This window comes from Lithobates pipiens, unplaced genomic scaffold (assembly GCF_037356315.1).
Source record: "Lithobates pipiens isolate NorthernLeopardFrog02 unplaced genomic scaffold, aLitPip1_a1.2 Scaffold_16, whole genome shotgun sequence".
NCBI classification, from domain to species: domain Eukaryota; kingdom Metazoa; phylum Chordata; class Amphibia; order Anura; family Ranidae; genus Lithobates; species Lithobates pipiens.
Window position 1 is genome coordinate 7,510,211 of NW_027507748.1, and position 18,886 is coordinate 7,529,096.

The window sequence follows — 18,886 nt, forward strand, 5'->3', positions numbered from 1 at the left end:
AGGGCAGTAAATGATGTCAGTTGGGCAGTGGTCAGTGTCAGTAGGGCAGTAAATGATGTCAGTAGGGCAGTAAATGATGTCAGTAGGGCAGTAAATGATGTCAGTTGGGAAGTGGTCAGTGTCAGTAGGGCAGTAAATGATTTCAGTAGGGCAGTGGTCAGTGTCAGTAGGGCAGTGGTCAGTGTCAGTAGGGCAGTAAATGATGTCAGTAGGGCAATGGAGAGTGTCAGTAGGGCAGTAAATGATGTCAGTAGAGCAGTGGACAGTGTCAGTAGGGCAGTAAATGATGTCAGTAGGGCAGTGGACAGTGTCAGCAGGGCAGTAAACGATGTCAGTAGAGCAGTGGACAGTGTCAGTAGGGCAGTAAATGATGTCAGTAGGGCAGGGGACGGTGTCAGCAAGGCAGGGGACGGTGTCAGCAGGGCAGGGGACGGTGTCAGCAGGGCAGGGGACGGTGTCAGCAGGGCAGGGGACGGTGTCAGCAGGGCAGGGGACGGTGTCAGCAGGGCAGGGGACGGTGTCAGCAGGGCAGGGGACGGTGTCAGCAGGGCAGGGGACAGTGTCAGTAGGGCAGTAAATGATGGCAGCAGGGCAGGGGACGGTGGCAGTAGGGCAGGGGACGGTGTCACCTGGTGAGAACTGTATATATGGATGGTGTCTGGGGGGGGATTGGAGAACAGTATATATGGGGGACTGTATATATGGAGGGTGGGTGTATGTATAGTGTATGGCGGGGAGGAGGGAGGGGTATGTATAGTGTATGGTGGTGGAGGGGGTTTATAGTGTATAATGGGGGGAGTGGGTGTACATAGTGTATGGTGGGTGGAGGGGGGTATATAGTGTATGGTGGGGGAGGCGGGGTGTATGTATAGTGTATGGAGGGGGTGTATAGTGGGGAGGGGGGTTGTATATAGTGTATGGTGGGGGGAGGGGGGTGTATGTATAGTGTATGGAGGGGGGTGTATGTATAGTGTATGGTGGGGGAGGGATATATGTATAGTGTATGGTGGGGGAGGGATATATGTATAGTGTATGGTGGGGGAAGGGGTGTGTGCATAGTGTATGGTGGGGGGAGGGGGTGTATATAGTGTATGGTGGGGGAGGCGGGGTGTATGTATAGTGTATGGAGGGGGGTGTATATAGTGTATGGTGGGGGAGGGATATATGTATAGTGTATGGAGGGGAGTGTATAGTGTATGGTGGAGGAGGGGGTGTGTATATAGTGTATGGTGGGGGGAGGGGAGGTGAGTGTACTATGAAATCCTGACAATGAAAAGACTTACCTTACAAGCATGTCTGCAGTCCCAACGTGATCTCTGCACACATTCCAGAGCAGCAGGGAATGGGGAGGCTCCGCCCACCTCCTTGTCCCTTCTGCAGCCAGCCAGAGGGTTGGAGGAGAGCACCATGGAGGCTCCGCCTCTGCCTCTGTGTCCCGCCTCCCATCCTGCACTGACAGCTGAAATCAAGCAGTGCTACGCCGCTGCGGACCCGAAATTGAGGAGACAGGAGCCACGCAAGGAGCCACTGACGGGTCTGAAATGAATAATGTGCCTGGGTCTCAGGTGGTCAGAGACCCGGACACATGTTTCAAAACCCATACTGTCCGGGTGAATCCCGGACAGGTGGCAACCCTAAGCGTCACCCCCGCTGACACGCTAGGTCCCCGGCTTGGAACTTGCTGATGCTCCACAAGCGTTACCTCTGCTGTCCCGCTGGGTCCCTGACTTGGCACTTGCTGAAGTTTTCCCAATTCTTCACCGTCCCCGGCTGGTGAGAAGTCTGCTCTGGTACTGGCCTCACATTACTCACCGCGGTCTCCGGTAACTCACAACTTCCCCTCTACCTCTGACCACGACAGGTTCCCTGGCCGCTGGAACCACAACTTCCGGATGGACCACAAGCCCGCAGTCCCAGCCCTTCACTGCTTCTCCTGCTCCTGGATAGGCCCTCAGACAGCCTAGCAGCCAGAAGTCCCCGGGATAGGCCTCAGGCTTCTGGCCTAGCAGCCCGGGGCAACATAACACACGTCCACCCAGACAGCCGTCCAGGTGGCACAGAACCCCCGATCACCTGACCTCACCCAAATAAATAGGCCCTCCCAGCAGGCCAAGGGACCCAAGAAAACCCCTGCCCATTGGTTGAGACACTCCATTCATTCCTAATCTGTCCTTGCTATGCCCTTGTCTTATCCAATGTCACCAGCTACAGTGCCACCTAGTGACAGAAGAGAGAAGTGCAGCAATTACAGAATTAGGGGGAAATCAACTGATCTCCTAATAATTGGTCAAGGCAACGACCGCCTGGCAACTAAATTTGATAGCAGCCCTGCCTAAACATCAGGGTGCTACATAAACAAATAAATTGTGATTCTCAGTTTGGCCAGAATCGCACAGCTCTAATGTATTCCCTATTTATCATCTGTTCCTAAATTCTTCTTACAGCCAACAAACTCCCTCACTGGGGCTGATGGGGGTCAGGTAGGTATCTGTAAGTAATGTTTGTCTATTCATTGATCATTTATTTGTAGAATAATTGAGGGTAAAGGGGAGGCCAGAAGAGATTTTGCAAAATGGTAAGAAAACAACAAGGGAATCCTAGGAAGACCCGGAGGACCCTAACAGATCGAATCTTCATATTTCTGGGAGCCTTATAGAGAAATATATGTTATATGAGGGGGGAGGGGAGTACACTGTGACCTGACTGGGATCTGTATTCTGTCTGTGCAGGAAAAGACCAGGAAATATTCACCCGGCCAGGATCTGACCTTCTCATCCCCATCAGAATCCATCTCACCCTCAACCCTACAGATACAGGGAGATGTGACCAGATTGATTGGTATTATAAAGACCCAACCGGACATTATTACATCATAATACAGCAACATGAGAGATGTAGACTGTGGAAATCTGACAATGTCCCCTCCCCCAATACAAGATTATCAGAGAATGGAAGTCTCATCATATCCAATGTGTCTCCGGAGAATGACGGGAAATACCGTGTGGATATATACAACTCTACAGGAGACCTTATACAGAGAGATTATTACACCGTCCATGTAGAAGGTAAGTCCATCCAACCCCCACCCCCAGTCCTAGCAGTGTCCTCCCCGCTCCGTGTCTTTATATACACCGTCCATGTAGAAGGTAAGTCCATCCAACCCCTACCCCCAGTCCTAGTAGTGTCCTCCCCGCTCCGTGTCTTTATATACACCGTCCATGTAGAAGGTAAGTCCATCCAACCCCCACCCCCAGTCCTAGCAGTGTCCTCCCCGCTCCGTGTCTTTATATACACCGTCCATGTAGAAGGTAAGTCCACCCAACCCCCACCCCCAGTCCTAGCAGTGTCCTCCCCGCTCCGTGTCTTTATATACACCGTCCATGTAGAAGGTAAGTCCATCCAACCCCCACCCCCAGTCCTAGCAGTGTCCTCCCCACTCCGTGTCTTTATATACACTGTCCATGTAGAAGGTAAGTCCATCCAACCCCCACCCCCAGTCCTAGCAGTGTCCTCCCCGCTCCGTGTCTTTATATACACCGTCCATGTAGAAGGTAAGTCCATCCAACCCCTACCCCCAGTCCTAGTAGTGTCCTCCCCGCTCCGTGTCTTTATATACACCGTCCATGTAGAAGGTAAGTCCATCCAACCCCCACCCCCAGTCCTAGCAGTGTCCTCCCCGCTCCGTGTCTTTATATACACCGTCCATGTAGAAGGTAAGTCCATCCAACCCCCACCCCCGGTCCTAGCAGTGTCCTCCCTGCTTATTGTCTTTATATACATCGTCCATGTAGAAGGTAAGTCCATCCAACCCCCACCCCCAGTCCTAGCAGTGTCCTCCCCACTCCGTGTCTTTATATACACCGTCCATGTAGAAGGTAAGTCCACCCAACCCCCACCCCCAGTCCTAGCAGTGTCCTCCCCGCTCCATGTCTCTATATACACCATCCATGTAGAAGGTAAGTCCATCCAACCCCCACCCCCAGTCCTAGCAGTGTCCTCCCCGCTCCCTGTCTTTATATACACCGTCCATGTAGAAGGTAAGTCCATCCAACCCCCACCTCCAGTCCTAGCAGTGTCCTCCCCGCTCCATGTCTTTATATACACCGTCCATGTAGAAGGTAAGTCCATCCATCCCCCACCCCCAGTCCTAGCAGTGTCCTCCCCGCTCCGTGTCTTTATATACACCGTCCATGTAGAAGGTAAGTCCATCCAACCCCCACCCCCAGTCCTAGCAGTGTCCTCCCTGCTCCGTGTCTTTATCTCCATACATTATATAGTAGAAGATCTGGGAGAGACGTATGTACAATGTCCTCTGATTACTGCCCCACCCTCACCATTCCCTGTGGAGTCACATCTGCAGTGCTCAGCCCTCCTGACGTTGCTGTGATCTGAACTGTGCTGTGCCTTCTGCTCGGGGTCCCCATGTGGTAGATGTGACCATTGATGGGGGGGTGACAGATCTCCAATGGAGGGCGAAGCTTCTGCCAACAGTCGTCTCTAATAGGAGTTTCTGTCATATTTCAGGTTGTCAGTAATATAATGAGCTTCTTCTGTAGATTCTAAATGTTTTGTCAGTAAATAAAAGTTGTGGGGGTGACAACCCTGATGGGGGTCACATGACTGAAGAAAATGGGTGTGATGTTAGTGGGGGGATTTAGTGTTGGGGGAGGGGTGCACACAGACACAATCTATCTCCTCCAGTCTCCAGGAAGATGTCTGCACACCTGATTATAGGTAAGGATGGGGGAGGGGCATGCTGTGTATATATTGGATCTGATCAATGGAAATGATTGTCTCTCTCAGTTCCGGTATCGGTTCATGCATGCAAATTCAGCCAATGGAACGTCTCCATGAGCTGTATGCACATGTCTCCTCCTGGCTTTTATTAAAGTGGTTGTAAACCCTTACAAACCGCTTTGACCTACAGGTAAGCCTAGATTAAGGCTTACCTGTAGGTCCAAGAAATATCTCCTAAACCTATATGGTTTAGGAGATAATTGCCCGAAGACAGGCACCGCTGTCTACGGCGCATGCGCTGTAGACAGCGGCGCGCAGGCGCACTGAGCGCGGCATTTCCAACAATGGAGCTGCCGCGCGTGTCGGCTCCCGTGCGCATGCGCGGGAGTGACGTCATCGCGGCTCCGCCGAATGACAGCGGCGGAGCTGCGAGACCCCACCAAGAAGATGGATGCGCCAGACTACAGGGGACAGCGCTGGCTCCTGTGTCAGGTAAGTGACACATAATGGACTACTATGCGATGTGATGCGATGTGATGCGATGCGATGCATAGTAGTCCATTATGCTTTGCCTTTGCAGGGACTGAAAGAGGAAGTAAACTCATCAGGGTTTACTTCCTCTTTAATTTCCCAATAAAGATATGAACTTTTTATGCTGGAAGTGCCGCTATTTATTTTTTTTCCACTATAGACTTGGTCACAGGCCAGGCGGACACCCAGCTCCTACATAGCCGTGGCCATGTAATCCAGCAGCATACATAGCGGCAACTTTTAACGAAAGTAGCAAATTTAGGAATAAACCATTCCTGTCCTGTTTTTCTTTGCCCTGTATAGGCTGCCATACAGTGCTCCACCTAGTGGTACTCCACAGTACCAGACCATCAAACTGTGGAGGAGACACACTATTATAGATTGGCTGTACATCCCAAAGTTCAAGCATCTCTTTTAATGCGTTGGTTAATAACCACGCCCTTGACTCCAGACCTTCCTGGGGACTTTCATGACACTGGGGATGCAGAGAGACTCACTTGTTGAGACTTGAAAAGTTGCGACGGTTAACGGAACCTCCTCCCAGCTGGAGGTAAACACGGCCTGGTGCTCCACCAGAGCGCTGCCAGGTGCTGGACTCATACCCAACTTCTCAGGATCAGCATCAGTGAACTGCTCCAGAACATTACCAGTGACGTCACGTTGACACTCCATGCCAACCTCAGTTTTGTGGGTCACGGACAATGTCTCTGCTGTGCCCTTTTTTGGTTCATCCTGCTCACCAGGGTTAACCCCTGCAGCAGCCACCGCGCCCTCAGGTACAAGCTGTTCTGCAGTCTCCCCTGCTTGTACAGCAGAAACCGTGTCCACCTTATTTTTGTGCATAAAAGCCTTATCTATCAGGGAGATAAGATTTTTACCCCAACTATCCCAATCTATTGTATGTGCGCTCCCTTCTGCGGTACTCCTCAGCACCGATCCATCTGCCCAAGGAGACACATAAGAACAGACTGGCTCAGCTGCAGACTCATTACACCAGTCATTGTAAATCACGTCAGACTGTGGTAGCACAGGTTGCAATCAGAGGCGGCTCTAGGATTTGTGAGGCCTTAGGCGAAACTTACACATGAGTCCCCAATCACGCCCATAATGGGAAAAAAATGCAAGCAATAAAAATGGCTGCAAAAAGATGCACAGATCTAGCAAACAGTTCATCGGCACCACTTCCAGGGCACCCTCCTCACCCATCAGACATATGCAGCCATTAAAACATCTGGGGCCCACCAAGGTGGCAACCCCTCTAAGAATTTCCTGTGTCTTTGGAGAATGGGGAGGGGATGTCACTGAGTCATTCCACATCCGCAAAGGAAGTAGAGTGGGGGGATCCCAGCACAGCGCAGGGGGAGCAAGAGAGGGGAAGGGAGACAGAGTGGAGGGGAGAGAGAGGGGAGAGGGAGCTAGAGATTGTGAGAGATAGGGGGGGAAAGAGAGAGAGAGAGGGGGAGGGGAGCAAGACATTGTGAGTGAGAGGGGGAGGGAGAGTGGGTGACCGAGAGGGAGGAGGAGAGGGGGGTGAGAGAGGGTTAGATAAAGGGTGCACAAAAGGGGGAGAGAGAGGTGGAAAGAGGAGGGGAGGGGGAGAGAGAGGGAGGAGAGAGAGAGGGAGGGGTATAGAAAGGGTGTGCAAAAGTGGGAGAGGGAGGGGAGAGAGGGGGAAAGAGGGAAGGGAGAGAGAGAGAGAGAGAGAGAAGGAAAGGAGGAGAGAGGAAGGGAAGAGAGGAGGGATGGAAGAGAGGAGAGAGGGAGGGAAGAGAGGAGAGAGGGAGGGAAGAGAGGAGAGAGGGAGGGAGGAGAGGAGCGAGGGAGAAGGAGGAGAAAGGGAAGGGAGGGGAGAGGGAAAGGAGGAGAGAGGGAGGGAGGGAAGGGGGGAAGGGAGGGGAGGAGAGAGGGAGGAAAGGGAGGGGGGAAGAGAGAGAGGGAAGGAAGGGAGAAGAGAGGGAGGGAAGGAAGGGAGAAGAGAGGGAGGGAAGGAAGGGAGAAGAGAGGGAGGGAAGGGAGAAGAGAGGGAGGGAAGGGAGGAGAGAGGAAAGGAGAGGAGGGGAGAGAGAGGGAGGGAGGGAGGGAAGGAAGGGGAGAGAGGGAAGGAAGGAAGGGAGGGGAGAGAGAGAGGGAAGGGAGGGGAGAGAGAGAGGGAAGGGAGGGGAGAGAGAGAGGGAAGGGAGGGGAGAGAGAGAGAGGGAAGGGAGGGGAGAGAGAGAGAGAGGGAAGGAAGGGAGAGGGAGGGAAGGGAGGGGAGAGAGAGAGAGAGAGAGAGAGAGAGAGGGAAGGAAGGAAGGGATAGGGAAGGAAGGGAGAGGGAGAGAGAGAGGGAAGGAAGGGAGAGAGGGAGGGAAGTGGAGGGAGGAGAGAGGGAGGGAGGGAAGTGTTAAAAGTGATTGTAGAGAAGTAAAATGTAATGTAGTGTAAAAGAAGCTCTACATACTCACTCACAGGGGCGTTTCTTAATCAATAGCAAAGTCTTTGTGTAATATGTGAATCAGTAAAGTCTGTCTTCCTTCAAGGCATTTCAAACGTACTTTCAGGAGTAGAAATTGAAGAATCCTTCGTTCGTCCAATAGTTCGTTTTTAATTATTCAGAAAGACAAGCAAAGACAAGATTGACATCTGGTAACATATGGCATGGTGATGGCTTCAGAAGGAGGAAAGGGTCATCTGATCTACATTCTCCAAAGTGTAGAATCCTTTCTCTTCCCACCGATCCTACCAATCCTATAACCCTAGTCCATTCTTATACTGTTTCAAGATGTTATGTCAGCATATCCTAATAACACCCACATTTGCATATATACCCAATATGGTTCAGTCTATAGATAAGTAGCATAACTCCACCCATTGTTCTGACATAGTAACTCAAAAATAGAAGTACCTACTCAGCAAATCCCCTCCTCCCTATATGATCTGCTGTTGTGTGACCTTCAGAAACCATCACTCACCACCAAACATATAACTTACATATATTTTCAGAAACTTTTATCTTTTAAGATATTAATTACCTCAAAAACTTCTAACAGGAAGGAAGGAAGGAAGGGAGAGAGGGAGGGAGAGAGGGAGAGAAGGGAAGGGAGGGAGGAAGGGAAGGGAGAGAGTGAGGGAGAGAGGGAGAGAAGGGAAGGGAGGGAGGAAGGGAAGGGAGAGAGTGAGGGAGGGGAGAGTGCGAGGGAGGGGAGAGTGCGAGGGAGGGGAGAGTGCGAGGGAGGGGAGAGTGCGAGGGAGGGGAGAGTGCGAGGGAGGGGAGAGTGCGAGGGAGGGGAGAGTGCGAGGGAAGGGAGAGTGCGAGGGAAGGGAGAGTGCGAGGGAAGGGAGAGAGCGAGGGAAGGGAGAGAGCGAGGGAAGGGAGAGAGCGAGGGAAGGGAGAGTGCGAGGGAAGGGAGAGTGCGAGGGAAGGGAGAGAGTGAGGGAAGGGAGAGAGTGAGGGAAGGGAGAGAGCGAGGGAAGGGAGAGAAGGGAGAGAGAGAGAGGGGTGGGAAGGGGTAAGAGAGAGGAGTGTGGTGAGAGAGAGGGGGTAAGAGAGAGAGGGGAGAGAGAGGGGGGAGGGAGAGAAAGATAGAGGGGGTAAGAGAGAGAGAGGGGGAAGTGAGGGAAAGGGGGCGAGAGAGATCTAGAGATCTCTCCCTGTCTGCAGGCCCTGGGGGGGCAAAGAGCAGGGAGGAGCTGTAGAGTGCTGGGGGGTGGGGACCAGAGAGTGCTGGGGGGTGGGGACCAGAGAGTGCTGAGGGGTAGGGGCTGGAGGGTGCTGGGGGCCAGAGAATGCTCAGGGGTGGGGGGCGGGGAGTGCTGGGGGCCAGAGAGTACTGGGGGGTTGGGGCGCGGAGAGTGCTGGGGGCCAGAGAGTGCTGGGGGGTGGGGGCCGGAGAGTGCTGGGGGGTGTGGGGTGGAGAGTGCTGGGGGCCAGATAGTGCTATGGATGGGGGGTGGAGAGTGCTGGGGGGCAGCTTGAGAGGGGAGGCAGAAAGAATTGGAGAGCAGGGGATGCTGGCAAAATGGGGGTGGAGCCAGGGAGGACAAGAATGGGCTGGAGAGCAGGAGGGGCGGAGCCAGGGAGCAAAGGGAGGGGCTGAAGAGCAGGAGGCATGGATAAAGGGAGTACAAGAAGGGGCGGAGCCAGGGAGCACAAGGAGGGGCTGGAGAGCAGGAGGGGTGCAGTCAGTGAGCACACGGAGGGGCTGGAGAGCAGAAGGGGCGGGGCCAGGGTGCGCACGGCGGGGCCAGGGACCACAAGGAGGGGCCGGTGTCCTATCATATATGGTCCCCTATCGGAAAGTGTCCGCTGTATACTGCGCATGTGCAGTACACAGCACACACAGATTCCGAAAATAGCCGAGGATGAACGGCGCCTGCGCCGTGAGTCCGGGTTCTATCGCCACCATCCAAGTGGACATAGAGTTGGAACATAAAAGAGCTGAGCGCAGCGAGGCTGAGCCCGAAGCGTGGCAAGCGAAGCTCGTCCGCGAGGGGACCTCTAATTTTCACAACCCTATGCCCGCTGGGATGGCGGGGCTACCACATCCACTCACGGCGCAGGCACTGTTCATCTTTGGAGATTTTCCGAAGCTTCTTCTGCCCCTACTGTGCATCCGCAGTACGGGGCGGACACTATATGATGGCAGGATACTATCTGCCAGAACACCGGAGAGTGTAGAAAAAGTTAGATAGGAGGAGCGGTGGGGAGACTGCACATAGATAGTGGAAGTGATTTTTTCCATATTCCTCCATGCAACCGCTGAATGATCACTTCTCCTTCTCTCCTCCCTGCAGACATTCAGCGGCTGTATGGATTAATATGGAAAAATCAATTCCACTATGTGCAGTCTCCCCACCGCTCCTCCTATTAAGGCACACGGAAGGCTGCGCGGCATGGGCACTCACCTTTGCTCTGGTCGGCAGCATAAGAGTTCCTCCCTCTTCACACTCATGGTGGGACTATCCAGCTGGGTAGTTTTTCAGCAACGCCCCCCCCCCCCCCACTCCAGAACCAAATAGGAGGCAGGTGCGGAGGAGAGGTTTCTTGAGCGGCACAAGAGAGAAGCTCAAGTGAGGGTCCCACATGGACATGCCGCCCTCATGCCGTCTGTCATCCAGCCGCTGCGCCACCTAATGGCCTCTACTGTCCCGCTCCCTGCACTTGCTGCCACCGGATTGATCACAGGCAAATTAGTCGATGGCGAGGCCCCTGAGACTGCGGGGCCTTAGGCAATCGCCTAATTTGCCTAATTAGAGAGCCTCCTCTGGTTGCAATACACCATATTCACCACCTTTCTCTGCTTGCATTTCATCAGCCTCACACACTTTTGCATTTTTCACAGGTTGCGTTAATCCACCATTTACCTGCACATTTTTAGTACTAGCAGCTCGCACTAACACATTACCATTACACGGTACAGTTCCATTCTGTCCCACCAGAGTGACATCGCAGTTGTCCAGGGCAACCTCTGACTCCAACACATGAAGTTCCCTGGAGATTCCTGTGGACAACTGTGCTGTCTTACCACCAGTTGCTACAGGCAACGGCCCATTTTTGATAACCCCAGGTTCTTTCAGAGCAAAAGTTTTCCCAACAGCATTAAACTTTTCATTAACAGTAACATTTATAGCATTTTTAGCTTTTGCAGGCTATCCTAGCCCCCGGCCAACTCGAGCCTGATAGTCATTAGACACAACACTTTTAGTCATCAACACAGGTTCTATTTGGACTTTTAACCCTTGTATTCCCACTATATAGGGAAAAGTCATTCTCACGTGCACATTCAGTGGCCCCACTAACTGGGGTCACTCTCACATCGTCATGGACAGTCTCGTAACCAGTCCTTTTATACATGAAATCAGCAGTTCCAGCCATCATTTCATTAAAGACAGTCTTACCCACCGCAGTAGTTGGGGTCACCACCTTCATTTGAGTACGTCGTCTTATGCACCAGTCCTCTGCTGCACTTTTACTGGCCAACTTCCCCTGGTGGCCATGGGATGAAACTACAGCAGGCATCTCCCACTGTTTAGCACCCCCTGCAGGCACAACAGGAAACTCCTTGTTGCTAGGGGTGACTGCAAACATATTTTCACAGGAATCTGAGCCTACAGACAAAACTTTTTTCTCAGCAACATTATCTCCAGCCGTATTCCATAACCTAGGGCAAGAAAACACACCATGCCCCAGCTGGCCACATTCCAGGCATGGTGCTGGACGATTTTTTTCCAAAGCGATTCTCTCCTGGTGATTCCCAGCTGGCCGGAATGCACAGGCCTCTTTGTGGGGACGCTGAACCAAATCTCTACTGCAGCTCCTTTCAGGCATAAATTTCACTCTGGTTGCCATGGGAGACCGCACTCTCCCAGCAGAACTTTGCTGGCTCTCTCCAACATGATATATGGGCTCCTCCTTAAGCCACTTTCCACTATCCTTATTAGACATAGCCCATGGTACAGAGATAGCCCGACTGGCTTCCTCTGTGTTGCTATGGGCAACCACTCTCATCCTCAGCCTTTGATCAGCCTCTCTCCTTGCATATAGCATGGGCTTCTCTCTGCTGGATCCCGTTTCATGCTGTGACAGTCACATCTTTCACAATAACTGTTTTAACTGCAGCAGCTTTGCCAGGGGCAACAACAGCCCTCTTCCAGTTATGGACATCCAGCAGCTTTCCCCTTGCACTGAGGGTTGGCTTCCTTTCCTCTGTAGCTTGGTTAATTCCTGCCAGGTGCCGCTTGCACCAATCCACTGCAGATTCAAATGCTGGTGGACTCTCCATAACAGCAGTCACCTGTGCACTCATTGCACCAGCGTTGCTAGGGACAACCCCAGCCCTTTTTCTCCTTGATAAATGCTGATCAATCATGTATGGGGCTCGTTCGGGCGGTAACAGCTCCTCCAACCACAGAGCTCTGTCTCTCATTTCAGCAAACCTTGCTTCTTTTAGGAGCTTTGACCGCCCCATACTTAGAGACTCCAGAACAACTTTACACAGTCCAGGAAAATGAAAGTGTCTCTTTTAGGCCGGGTTCACACTGCTGCGATGCGGGAACGCCGCAAATCCGCGGCGTTTTCCCGCATCGCATTACTCCCGCCGGCAGTTCACACTGCCCTATGCGAACGGCTGGGAGTGTCAGTGATATGTTAATGACACCCCCAGATCCGTCCGCATATCGCAGTGCGATCTGCCGACTTGCACAGGAATCGGATCGCATGGTGTGAACACCCATGAGATCCAATTCTGTTGCGGACCAAAAAAGGGTCCCGTGCGAGTTTGCTGCGGGAGCGATGCGAATTCAGCCATACTATCTGTATGGCTGAACTCGCATCGCTACGAAGATCGGATGTGATTAGCACTGCAGTGCGGTGCGAATCACATCCGGATCTCCCCCCGCAGCAGTGTGAACCCAGCCTTGAAGCAAGTTGCTTTTCTCTTCATGCAAGCTTTCCTCACCTGCACATTGCACACACTGATTGTGCGGTCTCATGCACACAAACACAGTTCATAGCAAGAAAAGAAAAATTTACTTTTCATTCACAGGTACACCACCTGCAACACGCAATGCTTTTTTGCCTGGCTGCACTTCCACACACAGCCAATAGTTCCTGACTTGAACTTACTGTGGAGCAAGGACCCAGATTCCACCGTCTTGTGCCCGCATTCTCCACCATTTGTAACATTGGGGGATGTTTAACTCAGTGGCAGATGCCTTTTCAGTAAGTTCTCAGCGAACAGGAACTTTTTGTTTAAGGGCATGGTAGCCCACTTTTATTAAAAAGGAACAACATAAAGTTCATACATGCACTTGCTTGCCCACATAGGGGTTCTTCTGCCAAAAAAAAATACATGAAAAATGCCAAGCCACCTGGCTCTCTTCAGCAGCACTGCCACCTAGGCTTTACAATTCAGCCCTCTTGGCTTTATAACAGAATTCCCGCATAACTGCTGTACCTCTTTTCACCTTCCTTGCTGCTTAGTCCTTCCACTTCAGGCTCTCATTTGTCTCAGATGCGCACAGCTTTAACACACACAGTGTCTATCTAGACAGCAGCCCCTCACTGCTCTGATCCTCAGACTTGGGTCTCTGGCTTTCTCTAGTGCACACCTGCACTCTCTGGGTGGAGCCCAGAACCCTAATCCTAACTCTGCTATAAGCCCAGGACCCACCTGCTCAATCAACCAGCCAGACTCCTGGCTGGTCCAAAAACCCGGTCCCAGGATTGGAGATTCCATCCCACCCATAACTCTATGGAATCTCCGGGCTCCAGGTCCCCAAGTGGATTTTACAAACTTTGGAGGAAACTGATAAAACAGATTCCTCCACATTAAATACACCTGGAGCCCCTCAACCTGCCTATTTGAGAACCCTGGGCGACAATTACTAGGACAGGGAACTGTACTGTCACAATATATATATATATAATTTGTAACTGTTTTTTATCGAAGCTCATTGTCCTGTCAATCTATTTTGGATGACAGTACAATTGCTGTAATCACCTATTTACAATTATATATAGTAAAATATACTTTGGTTAAGTACCTCGTTCTGTGGAGTATTGTTTTCTCCCAGCAGGTGGAGCCAGTGGATATGGAGGACAATACAGGTATATTGTGATATATTATATTGTAATGCACCACAGCTGTGTCAAAGGGACTGAAGGCCCAAATCCGAAACTGGTGTCCGATCGTTCAGAACATGATGACGTTATTTCATTACAACGGGACTACGTTCAGCCTAGTAGCCAATAGCTTTGGTCTAGGAATTTGAACTGAGCATGCGTGGCACTTTGTCCGATCGGAATTCTCTACAAACGATCGGAAAAAGTCCTATCGGATCATGTTGTGGGAAAATTTTACAGCCCAGCTCTAAAACGTCGTTGGTCGGATATTCCGACGGAAACAGTCCGATGGAGCCCACACACGGTCGGATTATCCGACAACACGATATTTTCGGACATTCTCCGTCGGAATGTCCCACCGTGTGTACAAGGGCGAAGAGACTGAATATGGCTGATAATGAGTATATAACTCCTATGTAGCAATTTATGCCTGATAACTAAAGAGTAAATAATAACCAAACAATGATTTAATCGGAAATTATTAATGAAACAATTGAGGTCTACCTCAATGTTTAACCCTCTAGGAGCAAGGCACTTCATCAAAATAAATCCAGCGGGTTTCCCTTTGGGAAAGATCCCTTACCTTATTAGAACCCCTCCAAGATGGGTGAATGGTATCTATCCCACAAAATTGTAGCAAAGAGGAGTCCGGATTATGTTTTTCTTTATGGTGTAACGATACACTATGATAATGGAAGCCTTTCCTTATATTTGTCTGGTGTTCTGCTATACAGACTTTTAAAAGTCTTTTTGTTCTTCCCACATACAGTAACCCGCATGGACACCATATAGGTTTCCTTTCTGTTATTCTACATTTTTTTTTTTTCCAAAGTGGCAGCTTTATTCACATTTTGTTTCATTGGCGCAGTGGTGGTATAGGATATCGGGGGCAGTTATATATCTATGTAGCACTGACCCCCGAAGCTGGGTACATTGAATGCCATTATTCTCTCAGAACCAGCCCAGTGGGAGTGTTCTCCTCCTGCTGTGCATTCTGGGGGGTGGTATTTAAGGTACCGACACCACGTGGTTCGGGGTTCCATCTTGCATTTTCTGTCTGTTTGGTACTGGTGGTCCTCCTGACTCAGCCCCATGGCCCTCCTGGCCTGGAACCATGCATCCCGAGTCTTGGGGCCAGCTGGCCTGAGGCAACACTACTGCAGGGACAGGCCCAGGTGGATTTCAGGGTCTATTGATCCAAGGGTGGTCCGGTGCCTTCTCATCTGAAGGGAGAGGCCCAGCAACTGAAGAACCCCGGGGAGAACCTAGTACCGTATGATAGCTCCGTATGATAGCTCTTTAAATTCATCTAAGTCCCTCAGTAATACTCAGGTGCACCACCTGCTGCTAGGCCTAGTGAGAGGAGGTCTATCCGGGAGGTTGTTAAAAGGTTGCTATTCTCTGGATTTTCCTATAAAAGACTTCCATTTTGCAATACAAGTACCTGAACTCACTCCTAACCCTCTACCCTCTATTGAAAGACTCTGTTTCTGTTCTAAATAAATGACCCAAAAGAAGATTCAGTGTCAGTTTCCACATTCTTTGGGCCATCTACCACGGGAACCCCAAGACGGAGAAGCAAACAAGGAGGTAACGTTAAGCCCAAATTAAAACAGCAGCTCCTTCGGGGGTCAGTGCTACATGTGGGGGCTCGTCCGGGATTTACTGTTGCCTCTCACAACTAAAAAGAACTGTTTCTATGGAGTTTATACGGTAGAGGGTTGAGTTTTTTGAGTGCGCCATTTTTACAAGGAGTGATATTGTGAGCCACTCTTGGGTGCGTAGACTGTGGGCGGAGTTGAGAAAATCCTGTGATTTGCTTGACCGGAGGAACCAGTGGGAGGAGTCTTGCCTGTTCTTTTCCTACACCTGGCACTGCGTGAGTGTGTCGTAGGAGAAAGAAGGAAGAGGTTGTTTTTCTTTGCCAAAGAAAAAAAATGTTCCGGATACCAGGAACATCGTCCATCATGGGACCCAGGATGCCTTCAATGGGAAACCCCACAAGTGTGAGACTGCCTGGGACTTTACTCACAGATACAGGAATTCACCTGAGACCGTAGGGGCATTTTGTACTGTATACGTCAGGAGATGTCGAGGCATTGGGAATGCTCTGCAACAGGTGAGAGGGACTGGTCGCAAGTCTCTGGCCATTTGTCCGATGCCTGAAATGTGGAGAATACCTGTTTAAAGTGGAGCGGCCCACTGTGCCGCCTTGTGCATATCGTATGGACTGGGCCATGGGCGTTGCCACTGAGGAGTCTGCTGTATATGCTCCTGTGACGAGGCCTGCAACTTGTATACCGACCACTACAACCAGTATCCCGGAGGGAGATGCTGTCACCGGAGGAGCCACTCCGGACATCATGGACACTGCTTCATCCACCATTACCACAATCCCTATGCCTGCTCTGAAAAAAGTAGGGTACGTGAAAGCCTCCTGCGGCTGCAGTAGAGGCCTATCTCAGAACTCGCCTGGATCGGATCGGGGAAAAGTGATCACTCTCAAGGAATCCACTGCAGATACGGGTGAGAGTTCTGGGAAAGTTGTAATGAGTGGGACTGTATGTAAATATTTGCCAGCAGAGGAGTTGAGGGACTCAGAAATAGATTCCCTGTCTGACTTATCAGGGGATGATGAGTTGTTCGAGGCTTTGTCCCAAGAAATGTTATGGGACAATGCAGATGATGTGGCCGCAACATGCAATGTATCTGGCTGGTTGGCTTTGAATTCGGGGAGTGCATCGTCTCAGGGGGAACCCCTACAACCATTGACTTGACTTTACCTAAAAATGTAAATTTGTCAGAATGTAAGAGAATGTCTTTTAAATTGGTACGTAAATCACCAAATTCTTGTGTGCCTCCTGGGGATGGAAGTGCCCGAGCTCTGCCTAGGCTCCCACGATCGCAGCGGCTGCTGAATAAGCGGGTGGCTACAGAGTATGTTTTGGAGTTCCCCCTATGTTCCCAAGGAAATTATGCAAGAGATCGAGAAACTGAGAGCATTGGTATGCCAGTGATGTGTGGGACTACCTGAAAGTACCAAAGCCCTTTAAGAAACAGGGATGTTCCCCCAGTATGTACGAGCGCTTCACTGGGTGTCTTCAGCACTGGAGCTTTGGGAGAAACATATACTCTGATAAAGTTGTCATTTGTTGGCCGGGAAAGGACAATGTGGTATACCTTATCACCACTGTGGATGCCAAGAGGAAAACATTCACTTTGCCAGACCCTCGTTTTTATTGGTAAAGCAATTACTGAGACTGCTTTCCCTCTGCTTGGGGAAAAAAAAAGAAGTTGTCTTCTGAAAAAAAAAATAGGTACAAGGACTGTGGGACTAGTTACATAGTGTTAGGTTCAGTGTCAATGTCATCTACCGGCCACAGCACTTGTATGAAAGGACTTGCATTTTGTTGCTGTTGCCACTAGATGGTGGGAGTCTACACAAACACTTGGACTATTGCACGCAGACATGTAGGTCAACAACACTGGAGAGAGAGTCTCATTTTCTGTTGGTAATTGGATTTTGCCTCCTATAACTGTACACATAGTATGTGTTCCCGTTGTGTTTTTTTGTGTGTATCTTCTTTTCAGGAATCACCAAGATCGCCTGTCAAGCTGCCGGAGAGTGGGTGGTGTAGATAGTCAGGTATTGGGGTTTGTGTATTATGTCACTTGTTTCGTGTCAACTGTTTAAGATATTGTATGTTCCATGTTCTTCCCTCTTTTCCTTTCCATCCCTCGTCCCAATTTTGAGTTCAGGTAATCGACTTTCAGGACTATAAAAGTTTTTTTTTTTTTTTGTTCCCAGACGATGAGGACATCGTCTAAATGGGAGAGGGGAGTATGTAGTGCTCTCCGCTGATTAGCAGAAGTTAATTTGCCTGAAACCACAGTTGGGTTTTGGGGCTATTTCTCTAAATTTCTGGTTTCAGTACCAGCCCAGCTGGGTTGCACTGGGTTCTCCTTGACAGTAGGTGTCGCTGTCAATGCCGGCAAGGGTAGAAACACAGTCTAGCTGGGTGCATTGAATGCCACTATTCTTTCGGAACCTGCCCAATGGGAGTGTTCTCCTCCTGCTGTGCATTCCGGGGGGTGGTATTTAAAGTATCGATGTCATATGGTTCAGGGTTCCATCTTGCATTTTCTGTCTGTTTGGTTCTGGTGGTCCTTCTGACCCAGCTCCATGGCCCTCCTGGCCTGGGGTGCGGAACCATGCATCCCGAGTCTTGGGGCTGGCTGGCCCGAGGATACGCAACTGCAGGGACGGGCCCAAGTGGATTTTGGGGCCTATTGATCCAAGGGTGGTCCCGTGCCATCTCATCTGAAGGGAGAGGCCCAGCAACTGAAGAACCACAGGGGAGGACTCTTCAGGAGAAGGCCATGCGCAAGGCTGGCTTCTCTGAAGGAGCCTGGAGGCTTAGTTGAAGGACGCAACCCGGATCAATGCTCATACGGTATCGCTGGATTGGCTGAGAGAACCTGGTACAATATAATAGCTCTTTAAATTTATCTACATCCCTCAATAACGCTCGAGTGTACATCACAAGTCTGTTACAAAGATTTTGTCGAGCACCCTACCGACTGCTAGGCTAGGGGTTGTTAAATCCAGTTGTGAAACGGTTTCTATTCTCTGGATTTTCCTATAAAAGACTTCCATTTTTGCAATCCAAGTACCTGAACTCACTCCTAACCCTCTACCCTCTATTGAAAGACTCTGTTTCTGTTCTAAATAAATGACCCAAAAGAAGATTCAGTGTCAGTTTCCACATTCTTTGGGCCATCTACCACGGGAACCCAAAGACGGAGAAGCAAACGAGGAGGTAACGGTAAGCCCAAATAAAACCAGCAGCTCCTTCGGGGGTCAGTGCTACACTAAAAACCTAGTGGTGATTAAATACCACAAAAATAAATCTCTATTTGTGTGATAAAAATGTCATTTGGGTACAGTGTTACATGACCGCGTAATTGTCATTCAAAGTGTTTTTTTTTTTAAATGTGCCACAAAAATGTAATTGG

The 18,886-nt window shown here is 50.5% G+C and overlaps 1 protein-coding gene across 2 annotated transcripts in view; it reads left to right on the plus strand.

Annotated features, from left to right (window-relative positions):
- LOC143981571 (T-cell surface antigen CD2-like) overlaps nt 1-18,886 on the plus strand; it is a 278,489-nt gene that overhangs the window by 226,827 nt on the left and 32,776 nt on the right. For both annotated transcript variants that reach the window (XM_077479532.1, XM_077479533.1), the window contains exon 2: nt 2,730-3,065. In XM_077479532.1, coding sequence (XP_077335658.1) covers nt 2,730-3,065 — 336 coding nt within the window. The remainder of the gene's footprint in view (nt 1-2,729; nt 3,066-18,886) is intronic.